Source organism: Rhipicephalus sanguineus, chromosome 6, assembly GCF_013339695.2.
Source record: "Rhipicephalus sanguineus isolate Rsan-2018 chromosome 6, BIME_Rsan_1.4, whole genome shotgun sequence".
Classification (NCBI taxonomy): Eukaryota; Metazoa; Arthropoda; class Arachnida; order Ixodida; family Ixodidae; genus Rhipicephalus; species Rhipicephalus sanguineus.
In genome coordinates, this window is record NC_051181.1 from 10887378 (window position 1) to 10909639 (window position 22262).

At 48.0% G+C, this 22262-nt stretch overlaps 1 protein-coding gene across 1 annotated transcript in view; it reads left to right on the forward strand.

Annotated features, from left to right (window-relative positions):
- Nucleotides 1-22262, forward strand: part of LOC119395595 (uncharacterized) — a 319487-nt gene that overhangs the window by 162700 nt on the left and 134525 nt on the right. Inside the window, exon 8 of the mRNA XM_037662574.2 lies at nucleotides 17663-17885. Coding sequence (XP_037518502.1) covers nucleotides 17663-17885 — 223 coding nt within the window. The remainder of the gene's footprint in view (nucleotides 1-17662; nucleotides 17886-22262) is intronic.

Here is a 22262-nt window from a genome sequence, read left to right on the forward strand (position 1 = left end):
GCATGGTGACACCAGGTGTCGCTGTTGTGCGTACCTGATTTTGTTTGCTTTTTGAGGCTTGTGCATGTTTTGTTGTCATTGCATCATGCGTGACTAGACGCGACGCAAGCCTTAACGTGAGCGTCAACATCAGCAGTGTGTATTGCGCGTTTCTCACAGTGATTGTTCGCTTCGAAAATGAGTTCGGCTAGAAAGCGTGATGTTTTGTCTTTCGAGGACAAGCAGTCAATCGTCAATGCAGTCGCCGCTGGCGAGAAGAAGGATGTCACTGCGTGATTCAACATTCCTGCCAGCACCCTGTCGACTATCTTGAGTGCGAAAAACAGCATCTGCAGTGCAGTAGAGTCGGGCACAAGCTCAAAAAAAACAGGATGAAGTTGTCAACATACGCCGATGTGGACAAAGCCGTGCTTACGTGGTTTTTGGACACACGTGCTCGAAACATGCCCATAAGCGGCGCCATCCTACCACAAAAACTAGCAGTTGTTCCGTGTACGAATACACCCGATGAGCGAAGCTCCTTAGAAAGCATAGCAGGGAACAGCGTAGAAACATGAGACAAGAGAGACTGACAGGACTTGGCGTTTGGTAACAACATGAGCGTTTATTTCGTACTATGTGCACAAATCTTGTCGACCTTGCTGCGGCTTTCGGTAAAGTTTGCACAATAAAAAATAAAAAAATTGTTGATATACCGAAAGATCTTCACCCAAGTGGTCGAGTCGGAGGATTCTTGCAGTTGGCTGTCATATCGGGCCAGCAAGGTCGACGATTTTTGAGTGCTTTTGTGCAAACTTTCCCGGACTTTCATTCACGAGGGAACTACCCGAGGGGGGTAAAATATGCTTCCTAGACCTCAAGATAGCCTTTAATGCAGAGGACACCTGCTGGGAGTATTCACCTCGTTCAAAAAAAGACCTCCTTCCATTTTCATTGCACCATCCTAAGTTGGTCAAACGGGCTATCGCCTTCTCTGCTATGAAAAATGCGCTAGTTAGGTCTTGTCCACATGTAATTGCTTCCATTTTCACTAATCAAGTGTGCAGGTTGAAGATGGCTGGCTTGTCTGACCAATTCCTGTCGGGGCTGGCAGAAGCCCTCCTGAAGGAGCACCGTAAGACAGTTTGACCTCATGCTGAAGAGGACAGGGCAAGGGTGGCGGTCATCCCATACCTACACAGTGTTTCGCACAAAATCAAGAAGGCAGCTGCCCATGCAAGCGTACGAATGGTGTTTTCGGCACCGATAAAGCTGGGTTCATTGTGCAGGAAGGTGAATGCTTCTCGCTAAGGTCTTTCCACTTGCAAGAAGCATCATGCAACACAGTTTGTGCCTTGCAAGACCGAAGTGATCTACGAGGTACCTACGTCCTGCGGAGGGCTTTGCGTTGGGCAGACGGGCCGCTGCATCAACGACCGTCTGCAAGAACACAAGAGCAACCTCAAGGACCGTACTGGAAGCAATTTGGCTATTCACTGTGCCGACTGTGGCTGCAGTCCTAATTTTGATCAGACGCGCATCTTGCGTAGGTATCGTGATATTCGCGCCCGGGAAATCTACGAAGCACTCGCAATTCATTCCATTGGGCCATCATGTGTAAGCACACCATCGATCGCACTAACCGACAAGGAAATTAAGTTTTCCGTACGTGATCTTAGCACCGTCATGGACTTGTTGGGACGCATGCGTTGACCTCTAACTCCCCCTCTCTCTTTTGTTTATTTCCGTTTCCCAAGAACGTATATATTTGTGCACATACGAAATAAATGCTCATGTTGTTAACCAGCGCCAAGTACTGTCAGTCTCTCTTGTCTCGTGTTTCTGCGCTGTTCCTTGCTGTTTCTGCGCTGTGGCCAAGCCAACAAGCTCAAGTTTACACCCTTTTAAAAGGGCCCCTCACCAGGCCACATAGCAAATTTTAGTTAGATGCTGGAAGTTGTTGTGTGCCGAATGAAGAGCAGTATGTCGCAAGAATTCTTCAAATCGGTTCATTACGAGCTGAGAAAAACAATAATTTGTAGCGGCGCAAGACTATGATGCGAGGAGGCGAGTTTCAAACCCTTGCCACTCGCCCCGTGTAGCCTTTGCCAGCCAAATCCCTTCCCTGCCCTCTTCACTTGACACATACGCATGAACACGTCATGCGCATGCATGATCACGTGTGCATGACGTGCCCGAGCCAGCCCGAGCACGGCAGCGGCGTTGCACGGCCGCTACCTTTTTTTTTTTATGTAGCGGCCGTGGGCGTTTTGTCGGCGTTCTTTGTGGTGTACTGCCTGTTTCTGCGGGACGGGCCTGAAAGTTGAGACATTTGTACGGGCACGACAGTGGCGGTATCATGAGCCAGTGCCGCATTAATGTTTACTTAGACGCTGTAGAATAAACGAGCATAATGAGTGCTCGAACGAGCCAGAACATTACTTTCGTTTCCAGGGCTGGCGTCTGCTCGATGCGCTAACCGCGGGGACACGAAGGCATCGGAAAGGGAGACACATTAGCTCCGCATCTCGCTGCAATTCACGAAAAAAAGAAATGAAAAAGACGCACACATTTCCTTGTGTGTCTCATTATTTCTCTCAAGTTTTATTAAAGGCCAACTGCAACGAATTTTGGCACACCTCAAAAAGCCGATTTATAGGCAGTCTAGCTGGAGATAATGCTACCTGCCAAATTTCAGCTTCGAAATGCAAGTGCTTACCTCAGAAAAAAACCCGCCAGCAACGCAATTTTTGATACCGAAACTAGAAAAACGACGCCATTACAGCTGACCGGAAGTGACGCAGACTGCAGCCCGACTGACCGACCTATGCAGGCGAATCGTCTGCTCTGCGCTCCGAAGTATTCGCTTAGCAGCCGCGCCACAGAGTTTTCTTTTTAGATGGTAACGAAAAAAACAAAGTATGTAAACATCCACCGTGAAGGAAACACGGATACATGCGTTAAAACTCTTTTCTAAGCAGCGGCTGCCCGCTTCGCACCAATCGTCTCGCCCTGCTGTCTTGGAGAACTCACTATTTCACAATAAATGATGCTGGTGGTTTACACATCGGGTATTCTCGCTTCGTTGATAGACTATGGACGGTAAGACAGCGTTGTTTTTGATATCGATGCCGGGTTTGGCACACCCCCTTTTCTACCGAAAGCGTCCCTGCATTTCTGTAAACACTTATCTGACTGCACCCAAAACCTGACACATTAAACACAACATAGCACAATTTGTTTTCCTAAAATACGTTTACAGTCAAACCCCGCTACAACGAAATTGACGGTGCTCGGAAAAATGTTCGTTGAAGCGAACATTTCGTTGTAGTGAAATCGAAAAAAATATGGCTGACCTGAGCTAGTAGAACAGAGAAACCTTTATTTCCAAAATTCAAAAAGTGTCTGCTGCTTCCTTTGCGTCCCCAGCAGCGTCACGACGCGATTCTCGTATATGCATAGCGACGCCACGTTGAAAAGCACGCAGAAACAACGTTCGCGGCTTCCGCGAACGAACCAAACAGAGGCACGGGCGCGCAACACAAACTGCACAGTTGCACTAATACGCTAACACAAGCTATTCGCCGACAACGGCGAGATGCAGGCGTGCTATCGCGGAGCGATGACTTACGCCTTATTCTATGCTATTCTTATCCACCACTCGTGGCTGGCTGATCCCGTTGATAACGTGGACGAATTGTTGCTCCGACCACCGGTCGCACTGGCCAAGCGCGAAAAGCACGAAAAACATAGGCATTGGAAAAGGCATCGTTCCGCGACTGCACCCCAGGGCTGCTCGCATTGATAACGCGTACGTACCGTCGCTTTGACCACTAGCGAAGCGCGAAAAGCATGAAAAGCATTGGAAAAGCATCGGCAAAGGAATCGTTCCGATTGCACTGAGCTTTGGCTTCGGATTGTCTGCGACTAAGAAGCAACTCAAACCAGTTGCGAAAGCAGGGCAGTCCGATCGCCGTCGCCATCAAGGAATGGCGGCCCCCATACTCAATCAACAGCGGCGGTTTCTGGAGGTGCCAACACGCGATTTAGACTTTGAATTCGTATTTTTATGTTCTAAAATGCATCAAAATGTCCGAGATTGTGTTTTTTGCACAGTAAATTAAATTTTTGAGCCCAGAATGGCATGGTAAATTTCGTTGAAGCGGAACGGCAGCAGAAAAAATGTTCGTTGTGGCGAGCATATTTATGCATTGACTCCTATGGACTGTTGACGGGGAACCGAGAATTTTTCGTTGTACCGGAAATTTCGTTGAAGCGGAGTTCGTTGTAGCGGAGTTCGACTGTACGTGCTTGAATTTCTTTGAACCGAGCACGACTACATTTCTGTCGAAATTTGCTGCTTTGACTACAAGCAACTAAAAGCGAGCCCATCAGCTTTTGGAGCTTTCATTACTCGCGCATAGATGGCGCAGCTAGTCTAGGGCTTCGCGGGGCGTTGTTTACCGGCTTTACGTTATACTAATGTCTTTAGAATAGCGTTACGCTATATTTTAGCTTGCGAAACACGCTGACACAAGCATTTTAGGCTATACTAAAGCTGTCTAATACGAATACCTCTCGTCGCCGGTGCTTCTCCATACACTGGTCGGAGCTTCCCGCTGTTGGGTTTGCAGTGGCTGAATATTGAAGGCACTTCGTCAGGATTCAACATTCTTTTCAGTTTCAACAGTATTTCAGCGAAAAGAGACCGGTCGTACATAAAGTCGTCGTCTTTGAAGTGCGCCGCGTAAAGTACCACGCTCTTCGATAGCTCCCATTCCTTTCACCTCACTGCATAACCCGCAGCTATTGGAACTTTACGTGTTTCGGAAAAGCGTGAAAGCTAGTCCCGTCCGTAACATACGTGTTCCAGCAGCCTACGGCCCTGCATTTCGTCCTGCAAAATAGTTAACTTTTCTGAATTAGCCGCTTATAGAGGGGCGCGACGCAGAAAAGGATGGGATGCGGCTGCAGAGAGTTCTGCTCACGTTGGCCGTGGACTGTGATTTACGTCATTTCCGTTTCTGTCCGATTTGCCCTGGCACACCGCTAGGGCTCCGCGCCGTCTGCTAGCTGACAATTAGAGCACCAATTATAAATGAAATACGCGACTGCAAGATTTTTCACTGTGATCATCATTACTTACCCAACATATACAACGCATTCCGAGCGAATTCTGTCCAAGTAAAATTTCGTTGCAGTTGGCCTTTAATCTATTCAAGCAACAAATTCCACAAAGTACACATGTCGTGTCAAAGAATTATCGCAGCGTCACGTGCTACTGTTGGCGACGTCAGAGCACAGACGTTTACGTAGAGGAGCGACGTCACAGCACTACCATCTACGTAGGGCCATTTTCTCATGTACGTCATCCCCTCATTTTCTAAAGCGCGCACCCGCGAGAAGAAGGGCAAGCAGCGTTCACTTTGAAATTTGACCCATTTCCGCGGTGTGTAGCATTGCAAATTTTGGCAGACGTGATCGTGAACGCCCAGTGTATGCATTGCGCTCGTTAGCTCAAAATTGTCAAACCTGGTGAGGGGCCCTTTAAAGTACATTCCTTAGAAACGGGACGCAAAGGACTACGCACCTGATCTCGCTGCTGGCTTTCATGAAGGCGGTAGGATGGGGAGCGGGTGAGGAGAGCGTCTGCTGCGCTTGGTGGCGGGAACGACTGAGCGAGTGAGTGTGCGGCATGCGCACCGCAGGGAGAGGGAGACAGGTGGGAGAGGGATGCTAGCGGTGATGTGGCAAGGACCTTCGATGGCGGCGACGAAACGCCGCGCGTGGCATTCGGCACGCACAGCGTTTCATTGTCTTTTTGTGCCGGCATCGGGTGGGGAGACCGTCTGCTACTACCTTCGACAAAGCGCCTGTAGTGCGCTAGAATGATGGTTGTCATTTCACTATCCACGATAAAGGTGGTGAAAGTGAAGACGACCATTATAACCAGTTGTGCACAGAGCTTATTTCTTCTAACCTCGAATTTCTGGTGTGCTAAAACTAAACCGCTCAAGACCGAAACATTTCCTCTTAAATCACCGACCACTGCAACCTGAAGCGATGCTTAAGAGAAGGGAGCTTCGATGGCGCGGAGGAGTGCAGGCCTCAGGAGCTTCGCTCCTAAAAAGCAAAGGATTCTGCTTGCATCCTGGGCCATGACGACTTCAAAGCTAGCAACGGCGGGCTGCAAGGATTTAAGCGCCGAAACGGAGTCGTCTGGAAGATCATTAGCGATGAGTTGGCCTCTGCCGACAGCGATGCTTGTGCATCGTGGGTGGGCAAGGAGCTGCCTGGCGTTTTGAGCCGCTACGAGGCAGCTGACAGTTATAATGCTGATGAAATGGCTCTGTTTTATCAGATGCTGCCTAATCCCATGCTGGCGCTTAAGGAGAAGTCATAGCGTAGTTTAGCGCAAAAAACAGGCAACAGACGAGTGAGAGGACAAGGACACAGCGCATTCTTCCAACTAAAGTTTATTGGATTGGAACGCATGTATATATACACGCAGGGAAAGCAAGAAAAGAAAAAAAAACCAAGAAGTAAAAACCGAAAGGTGAAAAGAATAAAAGTGCCGATAAGTCACACACGTGTGCCAACACCGCCCACCTTCCCATGTCTCGCCAAAAACAAAAGCTCTTTGTCAGAAAGATGCAAGGAAGGCGTGCTTACGCATGCGTCCCCAGACCGTTTAATTTCCTCAGCCTCGATGATTTCCCTCACCCTTTGGTCCCGACTGCGTGCAAGGACCGCAGTGTTATCAAAGAGGGGCCTACACTCACAATCCCGCACGTGGATGCCGAGGTGCCCCGATACTGTCGTTTGGACGCTGTAGTAGTGCTCACGGAGCCTCTCGTTCAGGCAACGTCCCGTCTGACCCACGTACTTTCTACCACACGTCAGAGGGATGGCGTACACAACGCCTTGAACGCATGGAACGAACTTTCGCTTATGGTCTGTGGTGCAGCCTCTTTTTTCTTTCATCCGAGAGGTCGAACTGCACAAGCCCGAAAGCTTTTCAGGGGCCGAAAAAACCACGCGAACCCCAGCGCTTTCCCCGATTTTCTTAAGCCTGTGCGAGACATCATGCACATAAGGCACCACAGCTGTCTTCTTCTTATCTTGCGCCCTCCATCTCGCTCTGCGTTCCTCCTTCTTCCTGGGGTCCCTGATATCCCTAAGCAAGCCTTCAGTCACAGACGACACCACGTCCGGCGTGTAACCTGCGACCCTAAGGCGGGACACCTGCTCCAGAAAGGCGTCATCCACCTTGTGGTGACACGACTTGCACAGGGCCTTCTGCAAGGCCGAGTGCGCTATTGCCCTTTTCACCAGCTTCGAGTGGCCCGACGAGAAGGGCAGCAATGGCTTCTGAGCACGAGGCTCATACCGCCAACAGGTGTGATGTCCCGAAAAAAACAGCCTCAAGTCTAGAAACTTGATGGTGTCACCTTCAGGGAGCTCATACGTGGCCTCAAGGGGTTGGAGCTCGTCCTGGAAGACCTTCAAGATAGACATGGCATTCTGTTCGCAACCTGCCAAATCTGCCGAGTGAAAAACCAAAAAATCGTCCACATACCGGAAAACTTGCATCTTTCCTTGTTCCTTGCATCTTTCTGACAAAGAGCTTTTGTTTTTGGCGAGACATGGGAAGGTGGGCGGTGTTGGCACACGTGTGTGACTTATCGGCACTTTTATTCTTTTCACCTTTCGGTTTTTACTTCTTGGTTTTTTTTTCTTTTCTTGCTTTCCCTGCGTGTATATATACATGCGTTCCAATCCAATAAACTTTAGTTGGAAGAATGCGCTGTGTCCTTGTCCTCTCACTCGTCTGTTGCCTGTTTTTTGCGCTAAACTACGCTATGACTGACTCGTTCCAACTCGCCCAACAAGCAACGTTGCTTAAGGAGAATACTGCCACGGAGGCAAGCAAAGCAAACTTCGCGTGATGGTTTTGCTTTGCACCAACAGTGATGGCAGTGACAAACGGGTCCCGTTGGTTATTGGGAAAAGCGTGCGGCCCAGATTTTTCAAGGGAACGAAGTGAATTCCGGTAAAGTATGTGGCCAATTGAAAAGTGTCGATGTCGGTGGCGATTTTTTCCGATTGGTTGAAAGACTTCAACGAAGACATAAAGCGACAAGGCCGCCAAAAAAAAATTGCGGCTCGACTTTCTTTCACATTTACTTACTAATAAACTCGCACTCGACCCGGCAGTTTATCTAAGTCCACTAATGACGAGGCCTACTCACCAACATCACCCAAATGCCCTAACTCCCTATTTTGCCCGAACGAACCTATTCAAATACTCTTTTTTTCCATGCACCATTAACGATTAGAACAACTTACCTCTATAAACGCTGTAATATTTTACTATTTTACTTTTCACACTTGCATTGTTCAAGTAGTAACCTCACAAACTTGTTTTCCTTTTGTTATTTCTGTTTTTTTTTTTGTATGTGTGCTCAAAATTGTATCGCTTAATTTACAAGATTGTTTTACTTCTGTCGACATAATCTGTTCTACCCAGCCTGCATGGACTTCGTGTCCGCAGTATGTAATAAATAAATAAATAACTAAAAAATCTGTTGGCTCCTGGACAATTGCTCTGAGCACCACGTCGACAGCCTTCAGCTCTCAAACATAGAGTTGTTATATTTTCGTCTCAGTTGCACATCCCTGATACAGCCACTGGACAAGAGAATAATCCACAGCTTCAAGTGCTGCTACCACCGTCGTGTGATAGAAAAGATTCTTCTGGACATCCGTTTTGAACGGTGAACGAAGATCAACATCTATCAAGCCGTCAAGATGATTGCTGCATTGGGCAAGAAGGTAAAGCTCAGACAATTTCAAATTGCTTCGCTAAGGCCCAAATAAAGGTCATTGAAGCTGGAATCTGCGATGACGAAGAGGAGTCTGCCAATTCAGTGGATGTAACCGAATCATGGGATGCGCTACGTGCAAACGGGTGAGTGCCCGACAACATCGAACTTGGCGTATTTTTGTTTGCTGAAAACGGCGCCATATGTACTGAAGAAATGTCAGATGCGGCGCTTGTTGAAAGGGTGCAAGGATCGCGGTCACGACAAAGGTGCATCAGAGAAAGATCCATTGTTTGCTGCGCCTACCGCGGAGGAAGTGATGGATGCGTTGGACGTCTTGCTTCATGCTGCTGGCGCGCAGGATGATGAAGCTGCATTTCATGAATTAACTGTCTTGGAGCGCCGCTTGATGTCATCATATATGAAGAAAACACAAGCCAAAATCACAGTTTTTTCTTCTGAATAAATGTGAGAGGTGAGGTCTTCTGGAATGATGTCTGTCTCGTTTTGGTTTTGTTTTACATGATACTTGCCAATTTTCACTTGAAACTGCGTGTAACGAAAACCTGTGTATAACGAAATATTGCTGACATTCGTCAATTTCATTACATGCAGGTTCACCTGTGTACTGTAACAGGACTAAAATGGTGCAAATGATGACCATGAAATAAGAAAAGATAATGAACGCAAAGTGCTACTTTCTTATTTTTTCAGTTGTCACATATGCACAGTTTTAATCTCGACCCCTTACAATATGAAACCAACTAGGCCAGTGTCCCACACTTCTGTGAGAAGAATAAACTCTTGGATACAACCCATTTGTTCAAATGTGGCAATGGCGCATTATAAATTTGACTTCATTTTTTTTTTATTTGACTCTGAAGAATTGTACAACCAGGACAGCTGATCTGATTGCAGTCCCAGTTGGAACCCAAAACAAACCACTTGCTTCTGGTTGGGTATATTTCAGCTGGTCATGGCGCAGTTGGTGTCCAGTTGGCTTGTAGCTGGAACCGGCTGCTTCCCAGTTAGATCCCAACTGGGACCAGTTGGCCTGTCACTGGGATCAGTTAGTTCCAACTGGAACCATTAATGCCAGTTGAAATTAGTTGGATCTTCAGTTAAGCCTTTGCGCCTGTAAGGCAGGCTTCACACTGTGGACGAGAATTTTTTCCGATCATATTTCGTGCAACTTAACCTGCAGCATAGCAGATCAAAGCAATGTTGCACTGTTTTCTGCATGCGATTCACGGCCACCTCTAGACACTAGAGAATGAATGGCTTGTTCTGACTTATCTCTTTTGTGGCTGCCACTGATTGTCATTCGGGCAAGGCTTTTTGAACAATGTACCATTTTTGCATTGAAGAGGGTGGTGAATTATTCATTTGGGCTTCACAATAAGCCTCATTGTCTCATTCTGCTGGCAGAGGTGGCACAATCGGCTGGAATAGAATTATCGCAGCTCGTGCGGCAGTTTGCTGGCATGGAGTTCCATCGTTTTGTGTGCTCGCTGTTTCAGAGCTGCAATGTGGGGTGCATTCATTAGGTGCAGCAGCATTCTGGTGCATCTTTCAGGGCAATCAAGACGGCTGTGTTTAGCTCGAGGCAACTGACTCAATGCGCTCGTGCGGTGCTTTTCTGGAAGCTCTAGATAGGTATTGCTGGTGCAGATTTCTTGCTTTCCATTTACAAGGTACATAGGATACTCTGGGAGACTGTAGGATTGGGCGTGTTGGTACAACATCATTATGAGTGCAAATCAGCACAGCCGACAGGAGGGGACACAAGAGGACACAGAGCACTGAACTTCCAACAGTTTATTGCTTTTGAATGCCTTCGCTTTTATACAGTTACACACTGCTACACCAGCCATGCGTGGAACACAATGATGTTACAATTCATCACGTGGACAAACCTAAATAGATCTTCTCCCTATCAGTGAGAACGACAGAGGGGGTACTTACACAATCGTCCTTTAAAGAAAAAAATCTTACCAGCCTCGATGATTTTGCGTGTGATGCGATCTCTGCTTTTGGCGACAATGCTACAATCTGAATATCTTGGTCGACACCCACACGTGCTACAGTGAGCGTACAACCACCCTTGCTTTGACCGATCAACATTGTACAGATGCTCTTTCAACCTTTCATTCAAACACCGACCCATCTGACCAACGTAATATTTTCCACATGACAATGGCAGCTGATAAACTACGTTACATAGACAATCTCTAAATTTATTTTCGTGGTTTGTAGTACACGCCTGATTGGGTCTGGAGGCTGGGACAGACATGTTGCACAAACTGCTCAATTTTTGTGGGGCCGAAAAAAGCACTTTCACATCCACTCGCTGCGCTACTTTTTTCAGATTGTGTGCTATCTTATGCATATATGGAATTACAGCGAAATTCTGTCTCTCTCTGGCAGGTTGGCCTGCGTTAGTGTGGCCACTTGACTGATGATCACGCAACAACCTTTCGGCGACAGAGACTTGTACATGGTCAGCGTAACCGGCCATGGTCAGCCTTACAGATTGCTCCTGAAAACTTTCTAACATCTTGTGTTCACAAGACTTGCGCAAAGCATTGGTAAAGCAGGATTTTATAATGCCTCGCTTAACTAGTTTGGAGTGCACAGAATAAAACGACAGAAGTGGCTTATTCCCACGTGGTTGATATATCCAGCAAGAACGGCCATCATTCAAGAATAACTTGACATCAAGGAACCTAATTTCGCAATTCTCAGACAATTCATGGGTTAGCTCAAAAGGTTCAAAACTCCCCAAGTTTAGGTGACCAAAAAAGAAAAAGAAAAGAAAACAACCCAAAATTCTCGAAACACATTTATTTGCGAATCGGCGCACCACCCACCCATCGTAGGAGCTCCCCTCAGCTACCATCGCAGCTGTTCCTATTTGTCAGGCGAAGCATCACTGTCTTCTGAAGATGAGAGTTTGTCGCTGGCCACCTCCCACAGTGCGTCGCCTTCCGTGCCATCCGGCGAGTTGCTGATGAACATTTCTTAAAAGCATTTTCTACCATGGAATCTGGCAACGAACGCCAGGCGGAAAGCACCCATCCGCAGACAGTCGCAAGTGGAGGTCTCTGTAGGTGGTCCGTCAGCGTCTTCGGGTTGTCGCCAGACATCCACTCCTGGTACTCCAGCCGCATTCGGTCTTTGTACGGCTTGTTCAACACAACGTCGAGCGGCTGGAGGGTGGACGTCGTACCACCTGGTATCACGACGAGGTCCGTTTTTCTATTGCCGAATGCGCATTTCGGAGCGTCGGTCAGGTGACCACGAAACGCATCCAACACAAGCATGCTGCGAGGACGCAGCAGTGCACCTGGTCGATGGTTCGAGACTACTCGTGTCCATTCGAGCATCATGGCCTCGTCCATGTATCCTTTTGGGTTGACGCCAACGATAACACCGGGCAGGAAGGTTTCCTTCGGCATTGTATTGTTTTTCGTTTGAAAACAAAACAAAAGCGCAAAATGAGACCACCCACGGCACAAGGCTGGTAGTAAACAAAGCGACGCCGATGATTGTGATGGCGATAGAGGTGGTTGACTTCATTTGCCCGTAGTGGCCAGACTTGTGAAGTTTTTCTGCCATTGACCGGAATATAAGATGGGGGTCCGCTTTTTAGGGCCGTTTTTTGAAAAAAGATTTGACCTATATTCCGGTTTTTGCGGTAATTATCCAGGTACACTAGAACCCCGCTGTTACGTTCCTCACTGCTGCGTTTTCCCGGCTGTTACGTCGTTTTCCGCCGGTCCCGGCATAGCTCCCATAGGATACAATATATTGGGAACCCCGCTGTTACGTCGTAACTGTCGGACTGTTCCCGTATGATACGTGGCGAAGTGCGCTCGGAGCCGACCGAGTGACTACCGAAGAGAGCGGCCATAGTGCATTTTCACGGAGCTTTTCCTGGTTTGACCGTAACATTAGCCGCATTAGAGGCACAAGCAACAGGATCTTTCGATTGATGCAAACAAAAGCATCGCCTCCGAGATTCGTATTGCAAAGATGGCGTCTATGACGTAATTGCTCGCGAAAGCAAGGCCTTCGAGATTGGCATGTACTATTGACAAAAGCATAGCCTTTGAGATTTGTGTTGCACAAACATGGCGTCTATGACGTAATTGCTCGCGAAAGCAAGGCCTGCGAGATTGGCATTCACTTCTGCCATCGCGTTGGCGTAGACTCATCATCATCGTTATTTGTCGGAGGACGGGAGTTCGAGCTGGTTGAAGCTCGCATGGTCGTGCGCGCGGTTCTCGGTCGGACTAGCCGCGCTGGTCGTGATTGCGTGTGCTTAGTTCTTTCATGCCTACAGCTGTTGGTGTTAAAAAAATCACATACGTTGATTACATTCTATGGATGAGGTCGTCCCCAGCTACGCGTTTCTATCCGTCGACTAGATCGCGGCTGAGCGCGCCAATTTTCGTGCTGCTCGTAAGCATTGAAATAAAGTTCTGTACCACTAAATATTTTGTCGTTTTTCCTGTTTTTCGGCTCCCTTCAGAAACGTATCAGCGGGGTTCTACTGTAGTTAATTAGCCCTTTCCTGTAGTATCATATGCAACCCTTGACACATTATTTTTGGGTTAGCGCAATAGCGGTAAAGGGCCTGTGTCGCAGAAATTCTGGTTTCGGCATCACCATCATTGGTTGTGAGCAAAAATCAGCGTTGTCCATGAGTGAAAAATTGAGATAGATGAACTAAACTAAATAAACAATAGTACGGAAAGCCGAGCTAGTTGGTACGAATTCGTAGTGCAATAGCGCAACAAACGTTCTCTCTTGCCTGTGTCCCTGTGTTTATTGCGCTATTGCACTATAAATAAACAACTAATAAAAATTTTGAGTATGAGTGAGAATCGAACCCAGGCCTTTTGCGTGGCAATGAGGTGTTTTACCACAGAGACATGCCATTGCTTAAAAATGCTTCAGAGAACAACCCTGTACATGCATCACGTAGAATGAGCAGTCCTTATTTCTCTATATTGAGATGATCGGATTTCCCCCACAAAAACTGTTGGCACTGCTCGGTGAAGGCCACACAGCAATGTTTGGGGTTCTTACGTGGGCTAGTTGGTTCATAAACATTGCGGCAGAACGGCGCAGAAAGCGGATGTCCGGTGTGTGCTTCGTCCCGTTTTCTGCACTGTTATGCCACATGGTTTGGGACACTTCTCAATTGTTTCAGATTGTTCCGTTAAGATTACACACACGACGTGACTAGTTAAGTTTATTTGAGCACTTACGAGAGCACCAGCAATAATGCTGGAAGTTTCAATCACTGATGCATAAAAGGTTCCGCCAATGATCAGATTACCGACACCCTGTGCTAGCAGCTTGTGCTGCACTTTGAGTGTTGCTTCTTTTGCTGTGCACAAGTTCACCCAATAAAGTGTTTCATCTTTACCGGCTGCGTTTTGCTGTCTTCACCGTCACAACCATGTGGCAATATGTATTGCGTGTTGGAAGGGTAGAATTGCACCATGGGGATTGCGCAAACTACTAGAAATCCAAGTAAGGCAGATGTTCAGGGAAACATGGGAGCTTGAAGAGATGGAAAATTCTTGAACATGAAGTGTCATTGCAGACAATGTTTCGTCAAGCGGCTTTGTCGTCTTCAAGGCTGGAATATAGACAAGAAGAAGAGAAGACCGCTTGTTGAAACATTGGCTCCAGCGACACCCCGTGTTCAGGAATTTTAGGGGCGAAGCTCCTTAGGGTGTGGGTCGTTCCCTCCTCTGTAGTAGTAGTAGTAGTATGTGGCCAGCTCTAGTTTAATGAATTGCTCACGAGATGAGCAATTCACTAGATATCATAATTTACAAGACGTAGTGTTCCTTGATTTAATCGCATTAAAAGAGATACTTTGCGGGCGATATACTCTAGTGAGCTTTCAGCTTTTCGTCTTAATGTACATGATAAAGAAATTATTTCTACGAAAAACGCAAAGCACACCTTAGCAAGATGTTTGGTTTTGGGACGCTTTATGTGCAGTAAACGCCGCACGTTGTTCACGAAGCCGGAGCACTTGCACGATCGCGTTCCGTTGGCTTTCGTTGGGCATGCTACCGACCTCACGTCGTGGAACGCGAAGAGGAACACTACGCGCGCTGTGTCTTCCCTCTAGCCTTGCCGTTAATTCTCACAGGGCGAGCGGGGCACGCGGTCGCTCTTGGTGCGCTTTCTGTTTCGCTCGGAGTCGCGCTAGCTCTTGGCGCGCTTTCTCTTTCGCTCGGGAGCGGACACTTTCCCTGCATTTCACCGAGCACAAAGCGGTGATAATGAAGGGACCACGTAAACCAACAGTACAATAAAAGTTTGATGTTTAATATATACACGGTGTTTCACACTCTTTATATGATGTACTGGGCGAATTTCAAGGAAGAGTTTCATGGTTTACCGGTGATTCCCTCCGGAGCTTCGCCCCACTCATCATCATTCACCCCGTGGATATGCTTTGATTTTTTTTCGTCTCGTGCAATGAGTGGGGGCTTTAAACGGGTACTAACTAGGGATGGGTGAATAGTAAGCTTGAGGTTTGAAGCAAATAGTGATTTGGTTGAATAACTTTGAAGCGAATAGTTCAAATAGTATATATTATTAAGCAACATGTCATGACCCAACTAACTTTCACAATATTTTTAAGAATGGGAACTACACATGTGTGAATGTCACTTCTTTGGTTCAAAGGGAAGTGGAAGCAACTTTGAATAGTAAGACTGAAAGTTGGGCGAGTGGTGATGCATTATAGGAAAAAACAGCGCGCAAACAGACGGGACAAAGAAAGGTAACACTACACAAGCTCTCTCAGCTGGTGATTTATTAGAATATACAGACTATTTAAACATACACAATATACGTAATGAGCATGCGCAGACGAGCTGGCGGGGGAATGCAACAATGCAAGTAAAAGAAATTCACGTCGAGGAAGCTGCACAGCTGCGACAAAAGTCAAGTCAGACAAACATACTACTGATTAGGTTGCAAAGAGCCGATGTTTGGCTGACGCACGACTCTCCCTCTTTTTTTAATCTAGAATGTTTCTACGGGTTCCCTTGTCATCTGATCATTGTGTGTGAAGAACATGATAAACTGTGACCACAAAACATTGAGCAACCAGTGTGCGGTAAAAGAGAATTACTCGGGCCGCTCTCGTTGTATCCAGTTGAAACGCGCGATCAGTATTTTTGTTTGGTTTGTGGCACACACATCGCCCATGCACATGTCCATGCCTTGTTTATTGAGAAAAAACTACAACACACGCAACTGTAGATGGTGTAGAGCTACTTGTGGCTAAAGAAATGGGCTTAGGAAAGCAGCACAGGTCGCGCAGAAACATCGTAGTGTTGATATCTGACAAGTGTTTTTGACGTGCTTGCATAAAATTTCAGTGGAAAATACGATAGAGATGTATTGCAGTGCAAGGTTATCTTAGAAGTTTGACAGTCACATCTCCTCTGCAACGAATGCTTTTCTTGAACGCCTACCTCAAATCGAAAGCGCACGGCACTAGAGAATAGCAGTTTGGCTTTGCGAAGCTGTGTGCCTCTTGCAGCACAGGGAGGTTCACTGACCGTTTGGCGCTGGATGACGAAAGAAACAGCCACATTTGCTTGGCCTGAAAGCTTCGCCAACGACTGCGGCTCAGTTTCTCCTCATGGAGACGCTAGCAGACGATTCCGCGATGGCGCCCCAAAAAAATAGTGTACGTGACGTGCCCAGTGTTGCTGGGGCACCAAGCATTATGAATAACCCCTATTAGTCATAACATGGCACATCGCTAGCAGGAGCGCGTGACAGATAAGGTATAATTACAGTCTGTTTATGGCTGGGCAGGCTCATTTTCAGTTTGGCATAGCTCCGAGCGCAACAAGCCGCCTTGTACAGCTAATGCCATCTGGCGTGTGAAATGGCACACAGAACTGTGACGCATTTCCGCGCTGCCTGCATGGTGTTTCGCATGGGGCATGTGCAACGCGATGTCATTGCTGTCATCGTCATCATTGTCACCTGGTGGCAGAGACTTTCTTGAGGCTTCCGCACGTTTGCTGTGGGCATGGACTCGCGAGCAGCCGCCGAGTAGTAGCCTGCTGGCGCAAGCATGGCACAAGTGCCATGGCGACTATGACGTCATGATTGAGCTGGGCATCTCTGAACTCAGCTACAGTCTCAGAAGTTGAGGTCACTTTCAGGTCGCTTTGTATGATGTCGTGAGGTGCGGTGTATAGCACTAGATCGGCCATTTACCTTCCAAGCTGTATTTGCTGTTCAGATTTGGTAGATGCATGTTCACTAGAATCTATCCCGTAGGCTATCTAGCTGCCAAATTTTATGTCGGTGCCCCTTTAAAGCTCACCATCAGAAAGCATTCGAGTGTGATTAATCATCAGCAGCAACAGCACCAACAAAGTGTGCAGCTGTGCGTATTGCTTTATGGACGTATGCTGTATATTTCACGGATGCGCACTATGATGAATTATGGCGTAGCAAGCACTTTGCAACGGCACTTGCAGTAGGCGTGCCTTCTGGGAGAGTTTGTAATGGCCACTGTTCCACACATTACGGTGTCCACCGAGAAGTGAAGTCTGGCTAGTGAATCAAAAGACGATGCAAACGGGCCCTGATCATGCTATCGCGTTCTACCCTTCAAGGGGAAGCATCCTCAAGTTTTTTGTTTTTGTTTCGCATTTTTGGGAGATTTATGGGCAACCCTATTCAAACTGCCACAACGGTGGGTTCTTATCTTGCCCTGCCTAGGACCAAGCACTGCTCGGATGAAATAACTTGCCCAAATGAAGTGGTTGCTACATTGAGTCTTGGGGCTGCAGGTGACAGCATCCAACTGTGCTGAAATTGGGCGGGAACGGCCCGAGCTGCTCAGGCTGCCTGGTGATGTGGCACACGGTCGCGACTGGCATCTGGAGAATGAGGCACGCTCAGCCGTGCGGTTGGCAAACTTCCTCTCTGGGTTCCTGCAAACCGTGGACCCGAAGGAACTGTTTGCAGAGTTTCGAGTACCCGACCGCTCACTCACACAGGACCAGATCATTGGTGAGTTTCATGCCTTACAGGCGAATTCCAGAATCTACATACTCTCAGGGATATGAATCTTGCATGGTCATGAAAAAATATTCATTTTGGTCTAAGGGGGATGTGGCTTTCAGTCCAACTTTCTTATTTCTTCATGGATTTTGATGAAAATTGGCACACTTGTTGCAAATGTTCCTGCGATGCTACTGTACAAATTTCGTGAGTACATCTCTAAAACATTTTGATGTACAATATATTTCTCTTCTTGCTTCTGTTCCAAGTTCGACTCGCTTAAAAAATGATGATGGGAAACTTGTTCAAAGCACTAGACATTCTAAGATGTATGGTTCAGGGTGTGGCATTCGTAGATTTTTTTATTTGCTATGCAATTTTTTTTAGTTCCTGTTGTTTAGCAGGTGATTGTGGAGCAGGCATCAAAGCTGTGAGCAACTTGTCAATTAGCTAATTACGAAAAGGTTATACTGGAAAAGCAAGAGTGTCACACCCTGGACTGTACTCAACAAATATGGATAAAGAAAGAAGCAGAACTGAAATAGGCTGAGCGGTCGCAAAGAAATCAACGGAACAAGCGAAGCAGGAAGCAAAAAAAATCGTTTTGGGAAAGTTGCTTATAGAATTGTACCTTAGATATTGTTACGTAAAATGACACGAGGCGTGACTATTTACAAGTGTATTTACACTGATGTGCACAGCATCGATCAAGATGGAGGACAGCACCCACAGCCGACAGACAGGCCAGTCCTCTTTGTCGTCTTCTGTACGCAGAATGTCTGGCTCTTGATGGGTTAGCTACGTAGCATTACCCCTGGTGGTAAAAGCGCAGTCTCGGTGCACTTTAAACATGTTCTTCAGAAGGAAGGCGGTATTGTTTTAGCCGACTGACGTGCACTACATCACTGGCCGTGTTTCCAGGCGGGTTAGTCTCCGAGACGGGAACGATCTCGTAGGTGACGTCCGTTACCTGGCGGACGATACGGTATGGACCCATGTAGCGGGATAACAACTTCTCGGACAGGCCAACATGACGAACTGGGCACCACAGGAGAACTAGGGAACCAGGCGAGAAACGAATGTCGACATGCCTGCTGTTGTAGAGGGTCTTCTGGGTTGCTTGTGAAGCCGACAGCCTAGAGCGGGCGATCTGACACGCGTGATCGGCACGAGCAATAGCATCCCGTGCGTATTCGCTCGGCGGAGATGTAGTAGCCGGAAGTAGGGTGTCCAGTGGTAACGTTGGATCATGGCCATAGAGCATATAAAAAGGTGAGTAACCGGCGGTATCATGACGTGATGAATTGTAAGCGAAGGTCACGTGAGGTAGCGCCAGGTCCCAGTCATGGTGGTCAGATGAGACATACATGGAGAGCATGTCCATGAGAGTGCGATTTAGGCGCTCGGTGAGGCCATTTGTTTGGGGATGGTAGGAAGTGGTCAACTTGTGCTGGGTTTAGGAAGAGCGTAAAAGATTGTCAATTACTCGTGACAAAAATGCGCGACCACGATTGGTAAGCAGTTGACGAGGAGCGCCATGGTGTAGAATGACGTCGTGGAGCAGAAAGTCAGCAACGTCAGTAGCAGTGCTGGTGGGGAGCGCTTCAGTGATGGCGTACCTGTTCGCATGGTCTATAGCAACGGTGACCCACTTGTTGCCAGAGTTGGACTCAGGGAAAGGGCCGAGAAGGTCGACACCAACACGGAAGAAAGGTTCGGTAGGGATGGAGATCGGGTGAAAGAGTCCAGCAGGGGGTGCGGCAGGTCGCTTCCGACGTTGTCATTTATCGCAGGAGGCCACGTAACGTCGAACGGACCGGGCGAGACCGCGCCAAAAGAAGCGGCGCTGGACACGGTTGTACGTGCGAGATGTGCCCAGGTGGCCGGCAGTGGGCTTGTCGTGAAGCTCATGCAGGACCATCGAACGCAAATGTTTAGGCACGACGAGAAGTAACTCGAGGCCATCGGGCAGAACGCTACGACGGTACAGCGTGCCATTCAAGAGGACGAACATGCGGAGTGACGCGTCGTTAGGGGCAGATTCGAGACGGTCAATGAGTGATCGCAAGGAAGCATCGCGACGTTGTTCGTCACCAATCTGAAGAAACTGAGACATGGACATGACACTGGGGCTAGGCTGGATGACCAATCCGTCTGGCTTTTCAACAGGGTAACGAGACAAGCAATCGGCGTCTAGACTTGTAGGCAACTGAGTAGGAGTACTCCTGAAGACGCAGCGCCGACCGACCAAGTCGTCCAGTAGGGTCCTTCAGTGAAGAAAGCCAACAGAGCGCGTGATGATCTGTTACGACACGGAATGGGTGGCCATACAAGTAAGGGCGGAATTTTGAAACCGCCCAGACAAGGGCAAGGCATTCCCATTCTGTTATAGAGTAGTTGCATTCAGACTTTGAGAGGAGCCGACTTGCGTACGCAATAACACGATCAGTGCCCCGCTGAGTTTGGGCTAATACTGCGCCGATGCCGTGACCACTAGCGTCTGTGAGCACTTCCGTAGGAGCATCTGGGTCAAAATGTGCAAGAATAGGTGGTGTCGTTAGAGCGGTGATTAGCTTAGAAAAGGCGTCAGCTTGGAGAGGACCCCAACAAAACGGGACGTCTTGTTTGAGAAGGTCAGTGAGTGGGTGCGCGAGTGCCGCAAAGTTTTTCACTAAACGGCGAAAGTACGAGCACAGGCCCACGAAACTGCGAACATCATGGACAGAGCGAGGAACAGGGAAGTTCGTTACAGCGCAAACTTTGGCCGGGTCTGGTCGTACACCGGAAGCGTCAACGAGGTGGCCCAACACAGTAATTAGACGAAGACCGAAGTGGCACTTCGAGGACTTGAGCTGGAGGCCAGCTTGTCGGAATATTGATAGAACGGTCGAAAGGCGTTCAAGGCGGGTTGCGAAGGTGGGTGAGAAGATGATCACGTCGTCCAAGTAACACAAGCACGTCGACCATTTAAATCCTTGAAGCAGCGTGTCCATCATTCTCTCGAAGGTTGCTGGAGCGTTGCAAAGACCGAAGGGCATGACCTTGAATTGGTAAAGGCCGTCGGGGGTAACGAAGGCGGTCTTCTCATGATCCATGTCGTCTACAGCAATTTGCCAGTAGCCAGATCGGAGATCGAGAGACTGAAAAGAAGGTGGCGCCATGGAGACAGTCGAGTGCATCGTCAACACAGTCGAACCCGCTTATAACGAACTCGAAAGTGTCGCGAAATGTGGTCGCTATATCAGTAGTTCGTTGTATATGGACTCGCCTTTAAAAATGTGCACTCAGCGGCCAAGACACTTTTTTTTTTCTGTGCACTTTTATTAAAGTGCTATAACAACCCCTCCGGTGACAAGTTAAGCCTTTTCGAGTCGTGAAGCGACGCCCGCTACGTGCTAACGAGCTAATTACCCGCCTTTGCAACGAACTGACACTGTTTCACCGAAGCGTGGTACTGCCACGTGGAGCCGATCATCTCTGGCTAGTTGCGTGCAGCGCGTCGCCTACTCGGCTCGCGGAGTCACTGCCGGGCCGCTTGCTGTATGCCAGTATGCGCGTGTTTGTACGTTCTTCGTGCCAGCTTCACTCCGGACCGTGCACGGGTGCGGCGTGTAGCCTGTTCGTTCAACGCGGCGAAAACAAGCATTTTGCAAGCAACGCGTACAACAAAGCCGCTGTGTCTGAAACAGTTGGCAATGGCGTGCGCAGGTGCGTTCTGCCACACATACGCAAGAATGCTAACTGCGCTCAGGAGACTCACGTCGTATTGTTTGCCGACGTCATGGCACAGGAGCAACTTCATGTCGGCAGAGCCCATTTTTCAGGGCACACAAAATTTCTACTTTGGTGGTGAAGTCCTTCGCCTCGTACTTGGGCCGCTTCGCTGGCGTTGCCATCGGCGGAGAGTGCGTTCACACGAAAAGTCAGCACAAAAGCACCAGCAACAATCAAGCTAAAGGCGCCGTACTGAATCGTTCCTCGATGAAACGACGTTCAACGATGCAGCACACCAACGGGGACAAAGCAATAAAATGGCACTGATCATTGATGGCACCACCAACAACACACGCGAAGAAAAAGCGTTCAACCAGTCTCAAGTCAAGCCAAGTCAACAATTGATGTCCATGGCGATGCTGCCTTTGAGCTTCGCTTCTGTTCCGAATTGTTCTTTTTTCGTTTTCGAGCCTCGCCAGCGGCCCGAAAGTCGCCGAATTATCCGATTTGCGGTCAAATCTGTCCGAAATAACGAGCGCCCAGTCTCATAGAGTGATGCGTATATTTACAGGGACCAGATGACGTGTCCGAATTAACCGATTTTCCGTATTAACGAGAGTCGAATTAACGAGCTTTTACTGTATCTGCAGATGACTGTGATATAAGGTTGTC